The 22568-nt window shown below is 60.4% G+C and overlaps 1 protein-coding gene across 1 annotated transcript in view; it reads left to right on the forward strand.

Annotated features, from left to right (window-relative positions):
- The window catches only part of SDK1 (sidekick cell adhesion molecule 1), a 539765-nt gene that overhangs the window by 469949 nt on the left and 47248 nt on the right, over nucleotides 1–22568 (forward strand). The window contains exons 33-35 of the mRNA XM_065892294.1: nucleotides 8477–8612; nucleotides 9899–9958; nucleotides 11983–12084. Coding sequence (XP_065748366.1) covers nucleotides 8477–8612; nucleotides 9899–9958; nucleotides 11983–12084 — 298 coding nt within the window. The remainder of the gene's footprint in view (nucleotides 1–8476; nucleotides 8613–9898; nucleotides 9959–11982; nucleotides 12085–22568) is intronic.

Consider the following 22568-nt stretch of genomic DNA (forward strand, 5'->3'; position numbering starts at 1 on the left):
GGCTCTTCTGAAACCTCCAGCGGGTCACACAGTCTGTCACCCAAAGGCACTTCCCCTCGTGCGGCTGCAGTGGATTTTGAAAGAAAACATCCTAAGGGACAGATCCCATCATGTGCGATGGACTCGGGGGAGGGGGGACTCAGCGCTGTACAGGACGCCTTCCTAAGAGGAGTGCTGTAGCTGCCTGGGCAGAGGGGGCAGGGCGGCGGGGCCTCTTCAGGACAGCTCTTGGCCTTTGTTCCTTTCCTCACCGCGTGCTCTGTTGTCTGCAGAGGACCAGCTCCGGCTTGGAGCGCTGAGCGCCTTGAGGTGAGCAGGACAGATTCCATCTAGTGCATTGAGCTCTACACGCGTTAGTGCGAAGCCAGCGGAGGGGAACAGCTGACTCTGGCCAGAGGGAGGTGGGAGGTGACAGGATGAACGGTCTTCCTGATCTCAGGGGGCCTCGGCCTGCGGCGGCCTGAAGCAGCATTTCAGTACTCTCAACAGTGAGAGTCCTGAATCCTATAGCCACTAGACCAGTGGCCAGGGACAAGGCCCTGACCCATCGGCTTTATAGAAATGAATTCCCACAAAGAGATGGAAAGTTGTGAAACAAGTAAAGTGTTTATTAGGAGGAAAAAGGATATGTGTGAATAGACTCACACGGGTGGACTCAGAGAGAGACTTGCGCCCTCGTGGTAGTTTGAGTCACTTATATGGGGCATTTCTTCCGGGTTTCCTTCAGCCAATCATCTTGCTTTGCCTGGTTCTGGGTCCGTGTTTGGTTTATCTCGGAGTCCTCCCATGTGTGCGCACGCATCTCTTAGCCAAGATGGATTCTAGTGAAGAGGCCTACGGGTAGGTTGACATCACCTACTGTGGGGTGGCACCCCGTCCCTTTTGACCTCCAAGGGGCCTTTCTGCACATGTGTAGTCGGGGCAGGTCTCCTTGACCTCAGGAATGAGAAATACATGGTCTCTTTATCTTTTATCTGGGCAGGGCTCAGCTTCTCTCTGCCCTTGTCCCCCCACAGGGGACACACTCCAGCTGCTCAGCCTGGGGCCCATCTATCTCCTGCCTCACTCCCCCAGTAAAAGGCGGGGAGACGACTATACAAGCATCACGCACAGCCAGAGCAAAGGCTACTGGGCTTTGGTGCCGCGTTTCAAGGGAAGGCACGACGGAGCCGGGTTCTCTAGGGCCTCCTGTGCTCCGCTGAGCCATCGGGACTTAATCCCACAGGCGTCAGAGGGAATCCCTGTTCTGCGCTCCAGGAAACAGAAGTCATGGGAAGTCATGGTCTCAGGCCTCAGGACGACAGCAGCTGAGTTCCAGCTCTGTCTCATTCTCGCCGTGAGGCCTCAGGCTCCACGTGGACCCTCCCCACCCCAGGCCTGCCTGGTCTGGGAAAGCCTGCTGCGCCGACTCCAGCCCATCCCTGAGTGCTCGGCCAGGACTGAGGCTCATGGTGGGAGTCCTGCCCCCTCCCCACCCGGGCCCTTCCCTCCGCTCAGCGCTGCCGCCTACAAGACGCCCGCCCTCATCCTCCCGGCCGTCCCCAGCTCTCGGTTCCCTTCCCTTCCCACTCCGCCCACTGGAGTGGGCCGTCAAGGCCAGGGCACGCTGACCAGCTCATTTAACGGGGGCTTCGAAAACTGAAGAACTGCCCTGGACCCCCAGAGAGCCTGCTGGTAGAATTTCTGACGTGCGAAAGGCAGAGTGAAGGTGTTTTTAGAGGGGACCCCGGTCCCTTCAAGTGTCTGCCCGTGCAGATGGCTGATCCAGGATGAATTCAGCCAGAGGTGGTGTCACCTTCACTTGAGCAAACCCAGCGCACCTCCACCAGCACTGACTAAGTACCTGCTGTGTCCCAGGCCTGGCAGAGCAGCTGTGGGAAGATAGAAGCGAACACGACACAGACAAGGCCCGGCCTCCACGGGCACGTGCTAAATCAGACACCACAGGAACCGCGTCGTCAGGGCCAAGGGCTGGGAGAAAGGTCTGCACGTGCGAAGGGAGACTTCTGTTCAGAAACCCCCGAGAGACCACCTAGGCCGGCTTCCACATGTAGCAGGTACGGGGTTGAGCCCCAGAGGTTGTGCACCAGCCTGAGCCTGCCCTGCAAGGCCGTCGCAGAGCCAGGACTTGAACTGGGCCCACTGCTTCTGGAACTCTCTGTGGGTCACGTGGAGCTGCCCTACCGGGACCTCCCAGGACACCCAGAGTCGCAGAGGCCTCTCACAAATGACAGATGGTTTATTCCAAGCTCGAGGAATAGAAAGTGTGGTTACACCCTGTGCAGGATCCCGCGAAGGCATGCAGGCCTTGTGCGTCGCCGTGGGTCACGAGAGCCTCGCCGAGTGAGGCCTTCAGAGAGGCCGCCCTCCAGGCTATGCGACCACCTACCCCTCCTCCCCGGGCTGGTACGGCTCCTGCTGGGAGGGCATCACGGGGGGGCGCGGTTTCTGGTGTGGCCAGATGTGGACCTGCCCGCAGCTGCAGCAGGTGTGCCTGGGACTTGGGGCTTGGCCTCTCCTCACACCCCTGCCGCATCTTCTCCTCCTTGGCCGGAAGGGTTCGAGCCTGGGATTGGCAGCCTCTGTCCCTTCCCCCGTCCCCCGCACCCCACCCCGCCTAGGTGTGGGCGCAGGCTGGGGACCGGGTGTTTGCTGCTGGTTCCAGAGCCACGTTTGGTCCCCAGGGAGGACGTTGTTATTTTCCCAAACTCCCAGCATCCTGCCTGTTTGATATTTTGGGTGAGTTGAATCCAGTCCTTCCCATTCCTCCCAAGCTCCCCACTCCCTGAAAGTCAGTTTCTCTCACTGTCATCCCATCTCAGGCCTGTGTGTCTGTAGGGTCAGGCCTGGGCCTTTGCAGGCTCCCTGCTGGGGTCTGGGTGCCTGCAACTGCCGTGACCGTAATCTGGGCCTGTGTAGAGGCCTGGAAGGTGACCAGGGTGACATTGCTGCGCTGGGACTTGAGACAGCTCTGCCCACCTGCCTGTCTTCAGCTCAGACCCCAGAGAGGGAAGCCTGGGATTTCTCATCATCACCACCTCTCCCTTCCCACCCCCTCCTCAGCAACGGTGCCCTGGGACTCTCATGCAGGACACTGGTGTCATCTGGGTGGACCGGGCCTCCCTGGGTGCGCAGCCGGTGCCGCATATGAGCCTGGATGCGGGGCACAGTCTCCCAGGAGAGGGGAAGCAAAAGCCCCCAGGTCTTGTCTCTCGTACCCGGGCATCTTCCCGATTAACAGGCTCCCGTGGACTTGAGGACTCTCGGTTCAGGCCCGTCTCCTAGAGTTCAGCTCCAGATGGGCCTGGGAGGGCCGCCCATGTGGACAACGGGGCAGGACCCAGCCTGGCCTGGCTCGGTGCCGATCGATGCCCTGGCCAGCTGCTCCTGGTGACACCGCCCCCCCACACTGCCGCCTGAGCCCCGCCCATCCCTGCACCTCCGCTAGGTGGGCTGCCTTTTCTCCCCCATCAAAGCCCCTCCTCCCGCAAGCGCCAGCTCCACGGCTGCGTGCCCCGTGCGTTTCTCTCTGATGCTCCAGTCTGCGGCGAGCCCTCCCTCTCTGGCACTTCGTGTGTCATAACTCAGGACGTGTCATCGACCTGCCGAGCGGGTCAGCGCTGGAAGACAGGGCTGGGGCGAGCGCGGTGCTCCCCGGTGGTGGCGCAGGGCTCGGCGGTGCAGGCAGGTCCCCCCTGCAGCACAGGAGCTCCGCTGACCACCTGCTGGGCCTCAGCCTCGTGCCTCCACTGCGGGGGGACTTGTGGGGTCCAGGCCTCCCCCCTCCCCCAGGGGCCGCCTCTGTGAGCAACCTGGGGTCCCCAGGGTCAGAGGCCCTGGAATTGCTTGGCCTTAGTCGGCAAAGGGCCATGGAGAACGCATCGCCGTGCGCTGGACCTTCCCTGTACAACTTAGGTGTTGGGTGGAGAAACGTCTCTCCTTTTATTCTTACACGTAGACTTTTCCAACTTTTCCATCCGTTGCATTTTTTAAAGAAGGGGGTGAAATAAACGTTCTGGCACATGCTATAAGAGTTGTGTTTGAAGGGAGCCCCACAGAATAAGGATTGTAATTTGTCTCCACTGTAGCCAATAAGAGAACAGGACTAGAGTTGACGCGGCAGATTGCCGCCTTCTGTCCTTACGAATAGATGTGCGTGTGTTGCATGCACAAACACACACGCGATTTGCGTCTCAGCCCCTGTTGTGAGGCGTTAGCACCGACCCTGTCTCTGGCATCAATTAGCGTTAAACACTGAACGGTGTCTGCCTTTACCACAGGAACCAATTTTCAAATAGGGGAGGGTGGTACGAAATAAAAACCCTAAAAGCGATTCTGAAAATAATTCTGTGAACTCTAAAGGGAGAAATCTGGGAAAAAAGAAACAAACAACACGTCAGCTACACCATGTACTAAGGGAAGGATCTGAAACGCTGCAGTCCTCAGAGTGGGACAGCAACCAGGACAGGAGCCCAAAGCCTGGGCCGGCTGGAGAGAAAGCAGAGGGACATCCCAGGACGCCCGGTGACGGGCCCTCTCACAGGGATGCTTCCACGTCTCCAACACTGAGGTTTTGTCCGTCAAAATTGGTAAGAAAGAAAAGGACAAAATATAGTAAAATAAAATAAAAACCATAGCAAGAAACAGAGCCTCTCTCCTGCCCCCCGGGCAGACCCCCGGGCTTCACCCTGTTCTCACCTCCTTTCCTGAGAGCACTCAGCTTCCCGAGTTCCTCGCTCTCTGTCGGTTTGGGCTTCGTTTTGGGAACTGCTGAGGGAGAGGACAGAGGGCCCAACGCTGGAGAAAGTGGTCAAGGTCGTGGTTCAGCCACCGGGGCCGGACGGACAGGCGTGTGTCCCAGGGACCCTGTGTGCCCTGCTGGTCGCCTGTCCACACCCGCCATCCAGGAGACACCAGGTCTGCGCTGGTCCACCTTGCCTTTCATGTCATTAACTCTGTGACTATGAGTTGATTTTAAAGACGTTTCCACCTGTGGGTGTCAGTGGCCGGCACTCAGGCAAAGGGGCGGCAGCGGTCACACCTTGGAAATATTGGGCGTCTGGTTCCAGACCACCACAATGAAGAGGTTCTGGCAACAAAGTGAATCAGACGCCTTCTTTGGTTTCTCAGTGCGTGTAAAAGTGATGTTTACACTATACCGTAGTCTGGTAAGTGTGCAATAGCCGTATGTCGTGACAGACAATGTACTTGATTGAACGAAAAATACTTCATTGCTAGAAAACGCTACCCACCATCGGAGCCTTCAGTGAGTCACAGCAGTGACACCAAAGGCCACCCTAACAAATGCAACAATAATGAAAGAGCTTTAGCTGTTGTGAGAATCGCCACAACGTGCCCCAGAGACGTGAAGTGAGCAAACACTGTTGGAGAACGGCGCGGACAGACTTGCTTGGCTCAGGGCTGCCACAGACCTTCAATTCGTAAGAAACGCAGTATCCCTGAAGCGCAGTAAAGCGAGGTGCGCCTGTAGCCCGCCCGTGTCCCGTTCACGTAACTTCACATCGATGACGGTTCTGAGATTCAAATTCAGCTGGGTGCCCGGTGTTCGCATTGGCTACATCCGGCAACCCTGTGAGCGAAAAGCACAACAGGGGAGACTCACCTGACCTGGAAGTCCCCGGGCTCTGGTTTTGCGGTTCTGGCCTGACAGTCCGCAGCGTTCAGAGGGGGCCCCAGGGTCCTGCTAAGGCGGCCGGAACCAGCAGGGAAGGGGCTGGAGGCGAGCCAGCCCCCAGGTCCTCTGTGCCGGGTGTGGTGGCCGAGAAAGGTCGGGAGGCAAACGGAAACAGCCCCTCCCGGAGAACAGTCCTGCCCCGGAGACACAGCTCCCCGTACACCCGTGGAGGGTCTGGAGCCAGGGCCCACACGTGCCCAGCAGCCGGCCCCGGTGGGCGGAGCCTGGACAGGCTCCTCAAGGAGACGTGCTCGGGGCCATTGGCGGCTCCGCCGCGGCCCTCCTGGTGGCTCTCTGCCCCTGAGCTCACGCTGGGGTCTGTCGCCCCTCAGCCAGGAGGACTGTCGTTTGATTGGATTTGCTGGGCTCCTCCAACAAGACGGACACGCGTGGATCGTCCACGTGGCGAGTCCACTCAAGTTTCCCAGGCACGCGTGTCTGCGTCTGATGGGGAAAGTGACCTGCCGAGGTGCCTGTCCTGAGGCGAGGGCGTCACCGAGGACCCGGGAGGCACCGTGAGGACGTCAGGGCTGCAGCAGAGCCGCAGTACAGCGCCCGGGCTCGAGGGAGCATGCAGTAGCTCTCGCCGGTGACAACGCGGTGACTCTGGCACGTGCGCGAGCGTGTGCAGGGCCCCCTGTGTCTCGGGAACTACGCTTGCTGTCTGCGCCGTCCTGCTGGAGAGTGTGGGGAGCAGAGGGGCCTGCACTGTCCACACCCGCTTGGTTCCTGGGTTTGGGACTGAGTAGCAAGAAGTCACGGAGAAACAGACTCATCTGAACATCCAGGTCCTCGGGCACCTGAGTCCAGGGACTGGGATTGAAGGGTGAGAGTTTGGACAGCAAAGCATGCGGGTGTCCTGGGGCTGCCGTGACAGGTCACCGCAGACTGGGCGCCTTAGCACAACAGGGATCTACTCTCCCACAGTTCTGAAGGCCAGAGTCCAAGATCAAGGTGTCGGTGAACTCTGAAGACACAGGGAGGCACCCTGCCCGCCTCTCCCCAGCTTCTGGTGGCCACAGCAGTCCTTGGTGCTCCTTGGCTTCTAGACACATCCCTCCAGCTTCTGCCTGTGCCTCCACATGACGGCCTCCCTGTGTCCAAATGTCCTCATCTTATAAGAATCTTTGGGTCTTTTTATAGTCTCAGCATTTGTCAAATAATTGCTAGATTGTATATTGCCTCCTAAAATGTGCTTTGTCTTCATGAATCCATCACGTTGAACATTTAGGTGCCTGTGTGAAATAGCTATTATAATGCCCGATGGTGTTCACGAGTCCAAAGTCTGCGATTATGTTTGCAAGCAATTTTGCTGTCAGTGCCCTTCAAGCTGGAAGGTCATCCTGTTGTCTTCGTGTCATTGGAAAGACCCAGAGAGGATTGGTTTAGGCATTGGGTTTTTTTTTCTTTTTTGGTGGGGGGGGAGGGCGGGGGTTAGTCCCAAGCTTGTATTTGTAGGACTCAGGACTGCACACCTGCAAATGTTTGTGTAGCATCGATTTCCAGACGTGTAACTGCTGGATTAAAAGGCAAGTGCATTAAAGACTTAGACAAATAAAATGGAGTTGCCCTCCAAGAAGCCAGTCATTTCCTCAGGGCCTCCCTACCAGTGTGTGACCGCTTCCTAACTTGATTACGTCTGCAGAGACCCTGTTTCCAGACAAGGTCTCACGTCCACAGGTACCCGGGGTTAGGATGTCAGCATATCTCTTGGGGGGACGCAGTTCAGCCAGCAACAGAGGGGCTTTCCTACCAAAGCTGTGGCCTCCATTCAGGCACCGGGATGCTGTGTACCAAGCACAGTGGTATCACTTAGGCAGTGGCCTTGTAGGGTCACAGGAATCCAGGGAGCGTCCCTGTCCCCGGGCAAGGCCTCGGGACCCCTCCAGCCAGGGATCACAGGCATGCTCTCGGCCCGTCTGTCTGGTCACAGTTTGGGAGGTTTGATCCTTTACTCGCTGAGGATCCCAGAGGGGAAACTGGAGCCCGAAGCCCCTCAGACCAGGGCGGTGCTGCGGCCTCACTGGGATTCCGTGTGGAACGAGACGACCTTTCTTCTCCCGACAGATCTGTCAGCCACAGGGAAAGGGACAGCCGGCTGGGCCCTGCCTGACCAGACCCTGCACCCAGTGTGGGTTTGCACGGGTCCTGGGTTTACACTCATGGGGCTCACATTCTCCCTCGAGCTAAGCCTTGCCACCGAGCTACCCGTCACCTGGCTTCCACCAGGTTCTTAAGAGTCAGACGAGCCCCGCCGTCACGCGCTGACGGACATGGAAGAGGGAGGTGTGGGTTCCAGCCTGCGCCTGAGTCGGGCAGAGTGGGGGACCGGGCACGTGGAGGGGTCAGTGAGGGTCCTAGTGAGATGGCCACAGCCTGGGTGGACAGAAGGGACAGGGACTGAGGGGCCGGGGTGGGGCCAGCGGTGGATGATGCAGAGCCAGGCCACATCCCCGGCTCCCTTCAGGTCCTGGGTTGGCCCACTACGGGCAGCTTCCTCGCCCGTCTGTGACCTGGGCCATGGTCTCCGGCCTCAGCTCTGGGGCTCGGGGGTTTGGGCTGGACGTGGATGAGACGCCCGTGCCGCACTCACTGGCACCAGGAGCCCCAGGTTCCAGGGAAACAGCCGCACAGCAGGCTCTGTCCCCGAGTTCCCTCATCAGTGTGACACCTGCCTGTTTCCTTGCAAACTGCTGAGGGCCCTCCGTGTGGACTGGTGAATCCCGCCTAGCCAGGCGGCCACACGTGAATCCAGGTCCCCTGACTGTGGTGTCTTTGCAGCCCCCGAGGGACGAGAGCCTGAACGGCCTCCTGCAGGGATACAGGATCTACTACCGGGAGCTAGAGTACGAGGCGGCCTCGGCCACTGAGTCCAAGACGCTCAAGACCCTCTCCGCTCTGCGGGCCGAGCTCACAGGTGAGCCCTCTCCTCCCCCTGCACGGGCCCGGCAGCAGGGAGGTTTCTGTGACCACAGTGCATCCGTCCCCCCAGGCCTGGGCCACGGGGGCTGGAGGAGGTGCGGCTCTGCCCCCTCCCACCGCCGGTGCGCACGGCCCAGGGCGTGGCGAGGTGCCGTGAGCAGAGGCCCCCGGCCGGTGGGGGACCGGGGAGGCTGCCCGGAGGAGGAGCCATCTGAGGTGACTGTCGGGGTAAAAGGGCGTCACCGAGGATGTGACGGGAAGCGGGGGACGCAGGGCCCAGCACAGCTCGGTGCGGGTGGACAAGCAGGGCGGCAGGGGCTCGGGTGGGCCAGGGGTCAGCCGGCCAGTGCGCGGCGTGTGCCGCACAGGGCTGCCCCAAGTGGAGCAGGTTTGGGGTGCGCCGGGGCGGCTGCAGGGAGCCCCGCCTTCTGTCCCGGCTCATCTGTCTGCTCGCCTGCACCCCACCAGACCCCTCCGCGGACTCTGGCAGTCCTTCCCGCAGCCTGCCAGGAAGCTCTGGAGCTGCTGGGCAGGCCGCCGCGCTCCCCCCTCCTCTCTCTTCCTGGCGTCCCACACGCTGTCAGAGGAGATACTTGAGCCTTAACCCCTGCACGCCGGCGTTGGGGCAGGCCGGCCGGGGAGCCGGGGCCTGCTCTGCCGAGGCCTGCTTGGGCCCCGCGTCTCGGCGAGGCTCACGCGTGCTATGGGCAGCTTCCGTGCTCCCTCCCCAGCCCGCCTTTTGGGGCCTCGGGGCTGCAGCTCGGCCCCAGCCCCAGCAGGAGGACTGGCTCAGTCGTGAGCCCCAGTCTCAGCATCACCCCGGGTGTCCCTTGCTGATGTCCAGACCGCAGCGAGCGTCTCCCTGGGCTGTGTCACAAAATCACATCCGTGGAATGAGAGGGTGCAGTGGGGTCTGTGCTCCTGGCCCCCGTGTGCCGTCTGCTCGTCCCCTTCGGCCCGGTGCTCCACCTGAGCCCAGGTAGCTCGACGAGGCGCCGCCCGGGAGACGCCAACCTCCATCTGCCCCTGTGCTGCCTTTGCTCCCCCGCGCCAGACGTGAACTTGACCCGTTTAACCTGAGGGGTGAGCACACGCCACCCCCTCGCGGGCCAGGGGGCCTGGCAGGTTCTCCAGGCAGCGCGGGGGCCCCGGCGAGCGGACCCCGCCACGCGGGGGGTGGAGAGGCTTCCCGGCCGGGCCCCGGCTCCGCGCCCGCAGGCCGTCACGCGAGAGCTGCTCCCTGCGCGCTGACCGCCTTTCTGCTCTGCTTGCCCCTAACAGCCCAGAGCAGCTTCCAGACCGTGAACAGCAGCTCCACGTTAACGACATACGAGCTATTACGTAAGTGGCAGCGCCCTCGTGTGGCGGCGTGACCTCGAGCGGCCAGGCGGCGCCGCATGGCCTCTCCGGGGCCCAGTGGAAGCAGCGTGGATTCGTAGCTCTCGTTTCTGGGGTTCCCCCTCAAACACTGCTTCGCAGTATGCCGGAACCACCAGGGAGACAGGAAAGGCAACTTCTAGAAGCAGAGGCTGGGAGTGCGGGGTACCGGCAGCTGGTCTTCGAGTTTGGGACAGGAGGAAAGGCAGCGTGGGCAGATCTCCTCTCTGGCTCCTTGGACGTAGTGTTTAAGCCCCTTTCTTATTGTGGTAAAATACACATAACACACAATTGCCGTCTTCGCCATTTTTAAGGGTCCGGTTCGGGGGCATTAAGCGCATTCACACTGTTGGGCCACCATCCCCACCGTCCGTCTCCAGAACTTTCTCATCTTCCCAGACTGAGACTCTGTCCCCGTGAAACACGGACGCCCCGTCCCCTCCCCCAGCCCTGGCCCCCACCCCCTGCTTTCCACCTCTGTGACCCTGGCTCCTCCGGCGGGGACCTCACAGAAGTGGAATCGCGCAGCGTTGGCCCCTCTGTGTCTGCTGGGTTCACTCCTAGTTTCATCCGTGCTGTAGCGTCAGGGTCTCCTTCCTTCTCAAGGCTGAGGGACAGTCCACTGAATGCACACATCCCATTTATTTATCCATCCGTCCTCCATTCCTCTTTAAGCAAACTGCTTCCCCTCGGATTCCTGTCAGGGGATGGGTTTCAGCAACCAAGTGCAAGGCTAAGGGGCCCCGATGCGATTCACTTCAGCACAGAGAAGGGGCTGGATTAGAAAGAGGATAAATGGGGGAGGGGGAGCCGGCCCTCCCCCGGCCCCAGGTGTGCCGGCACTGGCTGCCAGCCCGTGCCCTTTCATCCCGCCACCACCTGGGCCGGGTGACCAGCCTGGCAGCCGGGGCGGGGCTCACAGAGCTGTCCCACCTCCCCAAGCGTCACCTTGTCCGTCCATCCGTCGTGTGCTCGCTCACCCCCCCCACCCATCGCTCCCTGGTTTTTTCCTTGTCTCTCCGCCAAGTCCCTCCTGGGCCGGGTGCTCCCCCAGATGTGACCTCCCCGAGCAGCCAGGTGAAGGGTCCAGTGCAGGCCCGGCCCCAGTGAGGAGGGCTCCCTCCCGGGGTCTCGTCCAGGCCCTCCAACCATGGTTATGCAGTGCGGGAGGGGCGGCCCCGACCACGCAGCAGCGTCCACTCTGGTGTGTCTCCGTGGATTCCCGGTGCACACGAGTCCCGGGGTTGAGACGAAGCCTAGTTGTTTGTCTGGCAGCACGGCTGGACCACGTGGACAGAACCTTGACCATGAAATGTACACATATCGGCAAACCGAGGCCTTTGAGGTTTTAGTGGCCATGTCCTGGGAAGAAAATGACATGTGAATCCAGACACCTCGCCCAGGCCCCGTAGCCAGGCACGAGCTCTGTACTAGCCAACATGATGAGAGCAGCTGACCTCTAAGCCAAAACATTCTGGAAGGTTCTCCCCGTTGCGTGGCCTTCCCGAGGCCCCAGGTGCGTGCCGGACCACCTGGGTGCATGGTTCCTGCAAATCGTGCCTCCCGGCGAGCGGCTAGCTCAGCAGGGGTGCAGTGGATCCGACCTCCAGGCCCTCCCTCGAAGGTGGTCAAGGTTCTGCCTGCCCTACTGGGCCAGGGTCTCACTCCGTCGGTGCCTACGCTTACGGAGAGATTCTGGACCAAAAGGCAAGCCCGGGTCAGGCCCTGTATCCTAGCTTCTTTCCCTCAGAAGACGAGCCTGCTGCCGCCTTCCCCTGAGTGCAGGATGGGTTGCGTCTTTACCTCACGAGTGTCACTAATGCCGGGACAGAGGGTGGCAGGCCCCTCGCAGACCACTCTCTGCAAGAAAGAGCTCTTCCCCCGCGTCTTCTCAAGGGGCACTGGTCCCTCAGCGTGGCTCATGGAGGGAGTTTTCTAAGAAAGGGAGGGGGTCCCGCCAGCTGACCCCTGTCCCCTGGCCCTTGCAGATCTGAAGAAATACCGGCGCTATGAAGTGGTCATGACAGCCTACAACATCATCGGCGAGAGCCCGGCCAGCGCGCCCGTGGAGGTCTTCGTCGGCGAGGCCGGTAGGTCCCGCGTTTCCACCCCCAGCCCGGAGCTCAGGCGCCAGCAGCGTCCCCCTCGATGAAGGTCATTTTGCTGGTGGGGCAGGAGGCTTCCGGTCATGGCTGGAAAGAGGCCGAGGGCTGGGTGTCCTGACGGGGGCAGCGGCCAAGTCTTGCTTTTGAGATTCAGGGGTGTTTAACGTCTGGATTTATCAGGACCTGCTCTAGGGGAACAATGCTGTCGCCTCCACGGGAACCTAGGTGTGCGGGAACCTCCGTGTGTGGAGGGGGGATGTTTGTCAGCTGCCGTCTCTGGCTGGGCCCGGGCAGTGGCCCCGGCACTGAGTCAGCCTGACCATCTGTAACAGGCCCTTCCCAGGTCTCGAAAAGCCACGTGGATCCATGTTTGTACCCCTTTTAGGTAAGAGGTGGCCCCTGGGTATGTTTCAAGGACCGTCCCTTCTGTGGGGCTAACCCACAGGGAGACGTCGTGTCCTGTGTGGAGGCCAGAGTGCGCCTGGCCCCAGCTGCCCTGCAGCGAGCTCTGCCGCCTGCCCTCTGGCCCACAGGGCGACCCCTCCCCCCGACGCCCACCGCCCCGCCGACGGCCGTCTCCTCTGAGCCTGGCAGATGGCCTGAGGGCTCTGCTCAGATCTGCTGGTGCGGGGTTGGGAGGGTGAAGGATGCTTGGAATCCCTCTGAGGACAGAGACCCAGGCTTGCCGGAGGACAGAGGGGTTCTGGTCACTCGGCCGGTGCACAGAACACATCAGGTGACCTTTTGCTATTTGGAGAGGTTATCGTCGTAAACCAATCAGCACTGAGGGCCTAACTTAGCAGGATTTTTCTGGAACGATCCCACAGTATTTTCGTGTAAGCGAGGATAAACCAAGTGAGCCACCAGGAGGTCACATTGGCCTCTACACAAAAGTCTGTCTGGGGGGGAGGTGGAGGTTCCTTGGAGCAGGTGGGGCAGGGGCCAAGCGTTCCAAGAGGACATGGGCCTGGCCACAGAAGAGCCCACGCGGGCAGATGGGGGACGTGGCACGTGCCATCCGTCAGAGCAGGAGCTCTGGGACCTCGCTGGGCATCAGTGAGGGCCTTCGTACCTCTGGGACCTCGCTGGGCATCAGTGCGGGCCTTCGTACCGCTGGACTGAGGGGCGCACGGCCAGCCAGCTGCGACCTGCAGAGCTGACCTGCCCACCGCCAGCCTGCACTCCAGGGAAAGGACCCAGCCTGCAGGGGCCCAGGCACTCAGGACAGGGCCTCAGGCCCAGGACCAGAGCAGACGTCCAGAGAACAGGGCTGGAGCCTGGGCGGGAGACCCGGCCGGCACGGGGGCCGCAGCCAGCCAGTGGGCGACCGTGGGGTGTGCGCAGTTCTTGGATCTTGTTTGTTTGTTTTGTGGTAAAGCACAGTTAACGTGAAACGTGCCGACCTCATCACTGGCAAGCGTCCAGCTCAGGGGCGTGAAACACACTCACCTGTTGTGCGGCCACTGCCCCCCATCTCCTCTGGGGTCCTTCATCTTCCCAAACAGGAGCCCCTCGCCCGTCAGCAGACCCTTCCCTCTCCCCTCCCCCCCGCCCCGGACGGCCTCTAAGTTACTTTCTGTCTGTGAATTTGCCTGGTCTAGGTACCTCCTAGGCGTGGACTCACCACATTTGTCCTCTGCACCCGCCTCCTCTCACTCAGCGTGTTTTCTTGGTTCATCCACGTTGTAGCAGGCGGCAGACTCTGCTCCTTCTCATGCCGTAGGCATGTCCACTGTGGGCAGGCACCACGTTTTCTTTACCTGTGGGCCCATCAGTGGGCACCTGGGCTGTTTCCACCTCTCGGGTTTGTGGTGGGGCTGCTGTGGACTCGGGTGGACCAGGCGTTTTTCCCAAGTGCTGAGCTGAGCTGAGGCTGAGCCCGTGTGGCCTGGCCATGATGCAGGGTGCTGGCCGCTCCCGCCCCCTCCACGGGGGCCCCTCTGCCAACACACACCTGCCCCATGCTGACTCTCCCCGGGGGAGGTCGCGGAGAGGGATGGATGTCCCTTGGCTCTGCCACCGCGGCGTGGGCGGCAGCCTCCAAACAGGCTCCATCGGGAACACGAAAAGCAGGGGCCGGGGCACAGAGGCGGATGTTCAGCCCTCAGCGCGGTGCTCTGCCATCTGTGTTTACGCTGCAGAGAGCGTTCCGAAAGGAGGATGCCAGTACTTCCAGCGTGGCTGCCACTTACCCTTTGCCCTCCCAGTCTCCGCCTCTCACGGCCCAAGGGTCCCTTATGATGGTTTCGTTCCCATGCTGAGCAGTGCTGCTAACCAGGCCTGCAGAAAATAAAGTTCACTGGGGCCAATTTCCACTCACCTGGCCAGACGCTTCATCATGTCACAAACTGGTCGGCATGAAACACTCAGACTTGTGTGAAAACAGCCTGGAAACAACACGGTTTCCCGAGTTAGACCGCCCTGAGCATCTGAGTGTCGGCTCGGCCGGTTTCCGGCTGTGTGATGTGGGGCCAGTTACTTCACCTCTCTGAGCCCTGGCCCTGAGGACCGTGGTGCAGAGGGGAAAGCTGTGGGCTAGGAGTCCTTGTCCCAACTCTGCCCCCAACTTGCCTGTCCCACCTGCAGGATAAATGTCCAGGACACGCCTGGACTGGTCAGTCAGTAAGTGGTGAGTGAATGACTGAGACCCTGTGTGGTTCCTGGATTGGTCTGGCCCATCTACAGAACAATGAGAGGTTGAGAGTTAATGATCTTCGGGTCCCCTCCAGTCCAAATATGTAATATTTAAATCCTTTCAACCTCAGAGAGAAAGTGTAATCTTTAGGCGATTTCTCATTGAGATTGATTTCTGAGTCCAGGCATTTCAAATTGGTAAAAATAATATATCAGTAAGGACTCCAGTTTGCAAGAGATAGAAACCCAAACAGGCTTAAACTGAAAGAATCAATTATCAATTCACATGACAGAAGAGTTGAAGAGCCTGGGTACAGCTTCAGGCATGGCTGGATCCAGCACCCTAACAGGCTGGTCCCATGTCCCCTCGTGGTTCCACTCTCCTCTCAGCTCACTCCTGTCTGGGGCGGGCTCTTCATCAAGGTGGCCCTGTAGCTTCAGGCGGCAGAAAGAGAGTTTCCTTTTTCTACGGTGCCTCCAGTGGCAGTCCACTGGCCCCCGTAAGCCTGCCTTACACGCCCATCTGCTACAGCCAATGGACTGAGGTCCCAAAGCCAGGGGATGATGTCATCTCTACCTGGACCACATGGACCGAATGGGAGGAAGGATCCCCAGATCCCCAGGGGAGATCTGGTTGCTGCGGCCAGAAGGGGACTCTGGGTGTTTGCTCAGCTGTCAGTGTGGCACTCACGGCAGAGCTTTCCAAGGGGCCAGAGCTGCTTCTGGGAGATGTTCTGTACCAGTCACCCCCGCCCCTGCCCCCGCCCCTGTGAAACCTCCAGGCCCAGCTCTGTGTTCTCGGGCTTCTACAGCTGAGAGGAGCCCATATCCCGGCCTTCGGGACACTTACTACTGGAGGACAGGCCCCACCTTCAGGATAAGGCTGCCCTCCTGCCTGGGACACGTCTGTGTTTCCAGACCTCCCAGGCTGCTCCCCCAGAACATAACGCCATCCCACCCACACCGCGCTGCATCTGCCCGGAACCCCTGCTCTTCACTCCAGTCCCTGGAAGACCCTCCAGTCTTCCGCTCAGCCCACCTTCAAGGCCAGCCCCTCAAGGCCTGGCCGCCCTGTCCCCGGCCCGGGCAGAACTAGGGACCCCTCTGCTCCGGAACACGCCACCCGTTCTGCTCTCTGCACCTCCTGTCTGTGATGCAAAGACCCCGCTGATTCACCCCAGTGTCCAGGGTGCTCGGGTCCTCGCGGTTGCCTGGAGCACTGCAAACACTGTAATGTTGGGGGAGTGAAGGAGGGGGAGAGCAGATTCAGACAGGAAGGAGGGGAGCCTGCCCGACCCCCGGGCCCGGGGAGGTGAGGGGAGACCCCCGAGGGAGGGCTCCTGCCCAAGGCGCCTACAGCCCCAGCTCCCGCCTGCCCTGCAGCCTCTGCCCTCTCAGGGGGCATGGTGGCGGAGAATCCCCAGAGGCTCTGACACCACGAGGGGCCCCGCAGCAGCAGAGCAGACTCAGCCCCTCAGAACAAAGCCTGAGGCTTCCATCTGGGCTCTTGTTCCAGTTGGGTCAAAAACGGATCCTTCCCTGAGCGCCTTGTAGGGAACCATGAGGACAGAGCATGTGTTGCCAGCTCTGGGGGTGGGGACCGTGGAAGCAGACAGGGGCCACACCCCACCCTGCTGCCGGCTTCTTCGCCCGGGGGAAGGGGGTGACAGCACCCATCCTCGTAGAGCAGGGACCCCCTCCCAGACCCCGTCAGCGGCTGCCCTGACCCGCACCTCCCAGCCTCTGCGGAGGACCAGCAGTCCCTGCTCCAGCCAAGTGCTCGGTCCCTGGAGGTGCCGCTGCAGCCCCCGTGAGTCGGGGTTGATTCCCTGAGGCGCAAGGCCCGGGGCCCCTGTCACAGGTCACGGTGAAGATTGTTAGTGGCTTCCCTTCCCGGCCACCCGACCTAGGAGGGCCGGGGTGGAGGCCAAGGTGAGCGGCCCCTGGCCCCATTCATCCTGTTTCCCATGAACCTCGGCCCAGTTCTAAAGCCAGAGCGGATGGACTCTGTCCACATTCAGACCATGCCGTCTGCAGAGCTGAGACGCTCACCATCCGGGCGGAGGAGAAGAAACCCGGTGCGAACCCAAGGCGGGTCTGGCCAGACAGGTTGCCGTCGGACAGAGGCAGTTCCGGGCCAGGGAGCGGCTGAGTCAGCCAAGTGCTGGGCCTGGGCCGGACCTGACGCCCAGTCTGTCGCGGGACCAGGGCTGCGGGTCTGGGGTGTAGGGAGGGGGAGCTCCGCACAGCCCAGCAAAGCGCACGTGGGCTCCGCGGCCCGGTGTGCGGCTGCGTGGCTGTGTCGGGCTCCAGCTCTCACTGGACACACGGGAAGAGGGGGTCTGGGGGCCACGGCAGGCTGCTAGTGGGGGTGCCTGTGCGCGAGCCTCACAGGGAAACAGCCTTGCTCCTGAGGCAGAGACCCAGGCCAGTCTCGGCCATCACCTTCCTGCCGTGGGAAGTCACCATCACAGAGGTCCCCACGCAGGGACTTCGGCATTGCGCCGGCCTGTCTCTCCCTTTGCATCTCTTGCTGGAGTCGGTGGGTCCCTCGGTGCAGGTCTGAGCCACAGCCCGCCGTTTCCTTGTGTTGTTCTGTGATCCCAGATGTCCCAACAGCTCACCCCTGGTTAGACCCGGGGCCGGGGTCCGCCCTGTCCCTGAGACCCAGCAGGAGGAAGAACGTTGTCGGTTCTTCAGTGAAGGAGGCAGGACTCGCTCTGCGTCCAGTGGGCAGTGCCCGTGAAAGCTCAGGTCGGCGGTGGAGCGTCTGCAGCCCCCGACCCAGGGCCGCGGGGCCCGGAGGTGGAGTGGGTGCAGAGTTTGCCCGTCCCCTCGCCGTGCCTGGGAGGATAGCAAGATACCGCTGGGCCTTTGCCGCCCCTCCGGGCTCTCTCCCCTGCACCCCTGACCCCAGGATACCTGCTCTGAGGCCCGCGTGGGGAAGGAGACAACGAGCCCAGCGTCCGCGTTGGTTTTCAAGTGCTCTGCATGCAAGTGGGGGCAGGGTAACAGGAGCAGATGAGCCGAGAACTCGGGGTGCCCCCGGGACTAGGCCAGTAGAGCAGTCAGATGCGGCCCCGGGGGCGGGGAAGAGGGAAAGCGGCCGGCCCTGCAAGCGCCTCGTTAATGCTGGGACAGAGGGCGGGGCAGGGGCCCCCTGGGGATGAGCGGGCCCCCAAGCCCCTCCCGCAGGAGCCCTAGGAGCCTCTGGAGCCACCCTCCCCCCGTCTTCCATGCCCCGCTGGACTGACCCTTCCTGGGCCCAAACCCCATCCCGTCGCTTTTCTGGTCCCTCCCCTCAGTGCGTCCCTGTGTCTGTAGGGAAGCACGATGTGCTCCCGAGGGGCCCGTGGGAGCCTCCGGCCCCGCCCCAGTCCGCCCCCCAGCAGCACCTCAGTTGCACCAGGTCCACCTGCGTTCTTCCCGCCACGGTGGGGTCAGCCGCTCCCCCAAACCCGGGCATCCCTCTCACGCCCCCCGGGCTCCCCACGTCGCCCTGCCTGGGTCCCGGCCTTTCCTAGCAGGCACGGGAGCCCAGGAAGCACTGGTAGAGAAATGACATTATTCGTAACTTTATTTCCATCAATGTAGGAAAGTTATAGAGAATATTCTAGCGCGTAGCTCTTTATTTGGAAAGGATCGCAAACGCCACACCATTCGGAGTCCACGTCCTCGGCCGGAGTCTCCAGAGAACCCTGCAGTTCACCCGACCGGTGGTTCACAGCACACCCCTCGCTAGGCCCCTGAAGGCGGGGAGACCCCAGTCCTGCCCTGGACGAGGGCGCCCTCTGGGCAGAAGGGAAATGGCCTCCCATGGGTCCTGGAAGGGGCTGAGGCCATCCAGGGTCAAGCCACACGGGGTGGGCCCCTGAGTGTCACAGAGCTCGGGGTGGACAGGAGCGGGGCTGCAGCTGAGCTTTGCAGGCAGAGTGGACGCTGGATCGTCCACATCAGGGAGGCATCGTCTCCATGTGGGCAGCTAGGGAGACGGCCACCCAGGGTCGGGTATTGACGCTGCCCGCCGGGCTCCAGACGTGCCGTGACCCTGTGTCCCACCCCAAACACTGGTCCAGCTCTTGCCTCTGCTTCCCAGTCAATCTCTTCGTGAAAGAACCTGCTTGCTTTCACTTGTCTTATGTTGTTTAACTTGGGGAAATGAGGGATAGACAGACAGACTATGAGGGATAGACAGACAGACAAGTAGACAGACTAGGATACAGAGGCTGAGCGCTCAACCACCAGGCACCACGACCATCTTCCCCCGTCTCGCCACCCACCTGCGTCTCTGCTCCCCTGTTCTCAGACACGTGTCTGGCCCTTTATGGAAAGCTTCCCAACTCTGCCCTTGGGAAGTAGCTTGGGCCCTAGAGTCAGCAGACCCAAGTTCAAATCCAGTCCGTCCTGGGACAAGTGACTTAACTCCTCTAAGCCTCAGTTTTCTAAGGGGGAAAATGAGAATAAGATCTTTTCCCTACAGCTTGAATCTCGTGAATACAAACCACATGGGATGCAGTTGGTTAATTAGGGACCGTGAATTGTGTTTTGCGGACCAGGTCGGCTACAATACAGTCGTGGTCTGTCAGGACCTGGATCTTGCCGTGATGGGAAACTCACTCTACAGGCAAAGAGGAAAAAAAGAAAACCCACCACAGTCGCGAGCAATGTAGCTGGTTTGCTTGAGTGGCTTCTAACTTTGCGTCTCGTGACGGCGGTAGCAGTGATTAAGCAGATAAGATGGTGTGAGCGGTGGTGATGATGGGAAAACAGAGGTCATTGCTGGATGAAACCAAATGCTGGATTTGTTCGGCACTAACCTTTACCACGGAAACATCTGTAAGAAAAAATGTGCTTGTTCTTGTGAGTCTGGAGCTCTCTGGCCTCCACCTCCTTTCAGATTGAAACCACTGGGTTTTTTTAAATACTCTTTGGACGCTCGGAGTCCTAGGGTTGCCGCTGCCTGGTCCGCAGCTGGAGCACCCCTAATGCTGTCCACACGTGTGAACGTGCTCTGTCAGAGCTAAGAGCACTCATTAACTCACCCCGTCCTTGGTCCAAGGCACCTGTAATCAGAACCGCTCAAGCTCCTACACTGCTCCAGGACTCTGCAGTTCTGCCAGGACATCCACCAGTGAAAAGGCCGGGAGCTTACCCTCGATTTCCTGTGCAAACTCATGGGGCCAAGGCCACAGCTGGGTCTGGGCTGGTTAAGAGGACATGTTGACCTTAACAGAGGGTGTTTCACTGGAACACCATGAAATCCTGCATTTACAACAGGGGCCACAGCCTCTGGCAGCCCAGAGCGTGCAGTCTGGCCTTGGGCTGGGTGCTTTCCCTGAGGAGCTCGCACTGGTCGGGGTGCATCAGTCATCTGCTGCTGGGTAACAAATTGTCCCAACGTAGCTGTTCAGACAGCTCACACCCGCTACCTCGCAGAGTCTGTGGGTCAGGAATCCAGGCTCAACTTAGCTGGGTCCTCTACCTTGGGTCTCTCACAGGGTGTCGCCAGGCCTGCAGCGCTGTCCAAGGGCTTGACCAGGGAGGGCCCCTTTCTGAGCTCATGGGTGGTTGTGCATGGGACCCCGTTTCCTGGGCTCATGGGCAGAGGCCTCCCCGAGGTCCTCGCCTGGCCGCCTCTCCGTGGAGCGTCACCGTACGAGCTGGCTTCCTTAGAGGGAGCTGGGTGGGGGGGGCGGCAAGAGGAGCCAGGAGGGGGCACCAGCAGGAGGGTCGGCTCAGGCTCCCTGACCTGCCTGCGGGAGGCTGCCCACCCCACCGCGTCTGCCATATCCTGTGTGTCAGAAGGATCGCGTGAGGCTGTGAGCACCAGGAGTGGGGTCCCTGGAACTGCGACCAGGATCCGTGGTGACACACCTGGGCTGCTCTCGGTTCATACAGGAAGCACCAGGGAGACGGACGTCTACACGCGTCAGCATGTGGTGACTCGATTACCTACCATCTCTACGGGGACAGAGCCCACACAGAGCAGTGCCCTATGTGCCCAGTGCCCAGATAAACCCTCGGGCGATTATCTGGACAGAGAAGTCACCTCGGGGACGAGCTTGGGGGCACCACGCCCCCCTGGCCGGGCCTTGCTCTGCTCTCACACCACCCATTTCATTTCAGCTCGAAAACCCTTTACGTCTGATATTTTCTCCAATCTTACAAACAATGGAACTGCAGCTCAGAGATGGAGCAAAGTCCCAGGTCCCACCAGCTGAGCCCAGACCTTAAACTTGCCAGCCGGGGCTTCTTCCACAGCCTCCCAGCTATGTTTTCTGTAGCCTGGAGTACATGGCGTTGAGTTTTTTGAAAATACTTTTTGTGACCAGTTTGCTGATTCTTCTTGCTAAGCTTCTTTGGAGTCATTTTTGGTCCTGGCTCAGCAGTGAGGTGATGGACGACAGGCTGGGGACCGGAGCTCGGAGGGGAAGACGGCAGCAGGGGCGAGACGTGCTAGTCCGAGGGGGCTGCTCCAGGAACCTAGGCACAGCACGTGGGGCTGAATTCCCTGCCCCCCCTACCCACCCACCCCACCCACTACCCCTGCCCCGGCCCCAGGAATTCCCCTGGGAGGGAGGGAGGGAGGCTCAGAGCCAGGCTGCCTGGGTTTGTACGGCCAAATCCACACGGTTGCTGAGTGTGTGGCCTCGGGCAGGTTACCGAGTCTCTCTGGGCCTTAGTGTTCCCGTCTATGTAATGGGCAGTGACTTGTACCCACCGCCCCAGGTTATGAGGATGAAGTGAGGCCAGATGAAGGGTTTGCAAGAGATGCCTGATCCCCTGTATGAAGGGCGCACCATCGATATCGGCATCCGCGCTGTTCACACCCCACTGACGGATCCCTGCGTTAACCGGAAGTTAAAGCAGACGTTAGCACCACTGGATTTGTCTTCACGAGTCCTGGGGGTTCTGGAGAGATGGGGGCTGTCGGTTGAGAGAAGGGTGGTGCGTGTCCCTCGTGTGTTACAGATTTATCAGATGTGATCTCACTTTGTCTGTTGTAAGCTCTGTTAAAAATTACTTTGTAATGTCAGTGGAAATGCTCATTTACGGGCCTGAGTACCTGCGGGCGGGGCTCACAGCTGCCCGGCGTCCTGGGTGAGCAGGCGTTGGACGTCCCGTTTGGTGGCAGCAGTGACTCACAGCCTTCTTCTGGAGGAGGAGGGGCTGCACGCCTGCTCGGACGTGGCTCCTTCCTGGATCCTTGAGAGCTGCCCCCTCCCTCCTTCCTGGGCCGAGTCGCTGCTTGTCCCTCGGGGCCGAAGCCCCACCACCCATGCAAACCTCCTTTATGGACTGAGGGGGCCCAGAGGCCACACAGTTGCCGAGACCTGGAGTCCCTCCCCGCCGGTTATCCTTGCTTAGGGGAACAGATGTGTTGGCAAAGTTTGCTGAGAAGGTGAAATTACATTTGAGAATTGTTTCCTACTCACTTTTTTTTTTTTTGCGGTACGCGGGCCTCTCCCTGTCGTGGCCTCTCCCGTTGCGGAGCACAGGCTCCGGACGCGCAGGCTCAGCGGCCATGGCTCACGGGCCCAGCCGCTCCGCGGCACGTGGGATCTTCCCGGACCGGGGCGCGAACCCGTGTCCCCTGCATCGGCAGGCGGACTCTCAACCACTGCGCCACCAGGCAAGCCCCTCCTACTCACTTTGACAGGAAATCAGAAACAGTGTTTGACCAGAGAAGTGTTGCTGTAATTAAAGAGAACTGATGAATGTACAATATTTTAACGATCACATAAAGAAATTCTTATATCCTTATATTAAAACATTAACAACGATCCTCAGATCATCCGTTAAAATCTTGCTCTACCCAAGTAATAAATCACTGG

Source organism: Phocoena phocoena, chromosome 15 (genome assembly GCF_963924675.1).
Source record: "Phocoena phocoena chromosome 15, mPhoPho1.1, whole genome shotgun sequence".
Classification (NCBI taxonomy): domain Eukaryota; kingdom Metazoa; phylum Chordata; class Mammalia; order Artiodactyla; family Phocoenidae; genus Phocoena; species Phocoena phocoena.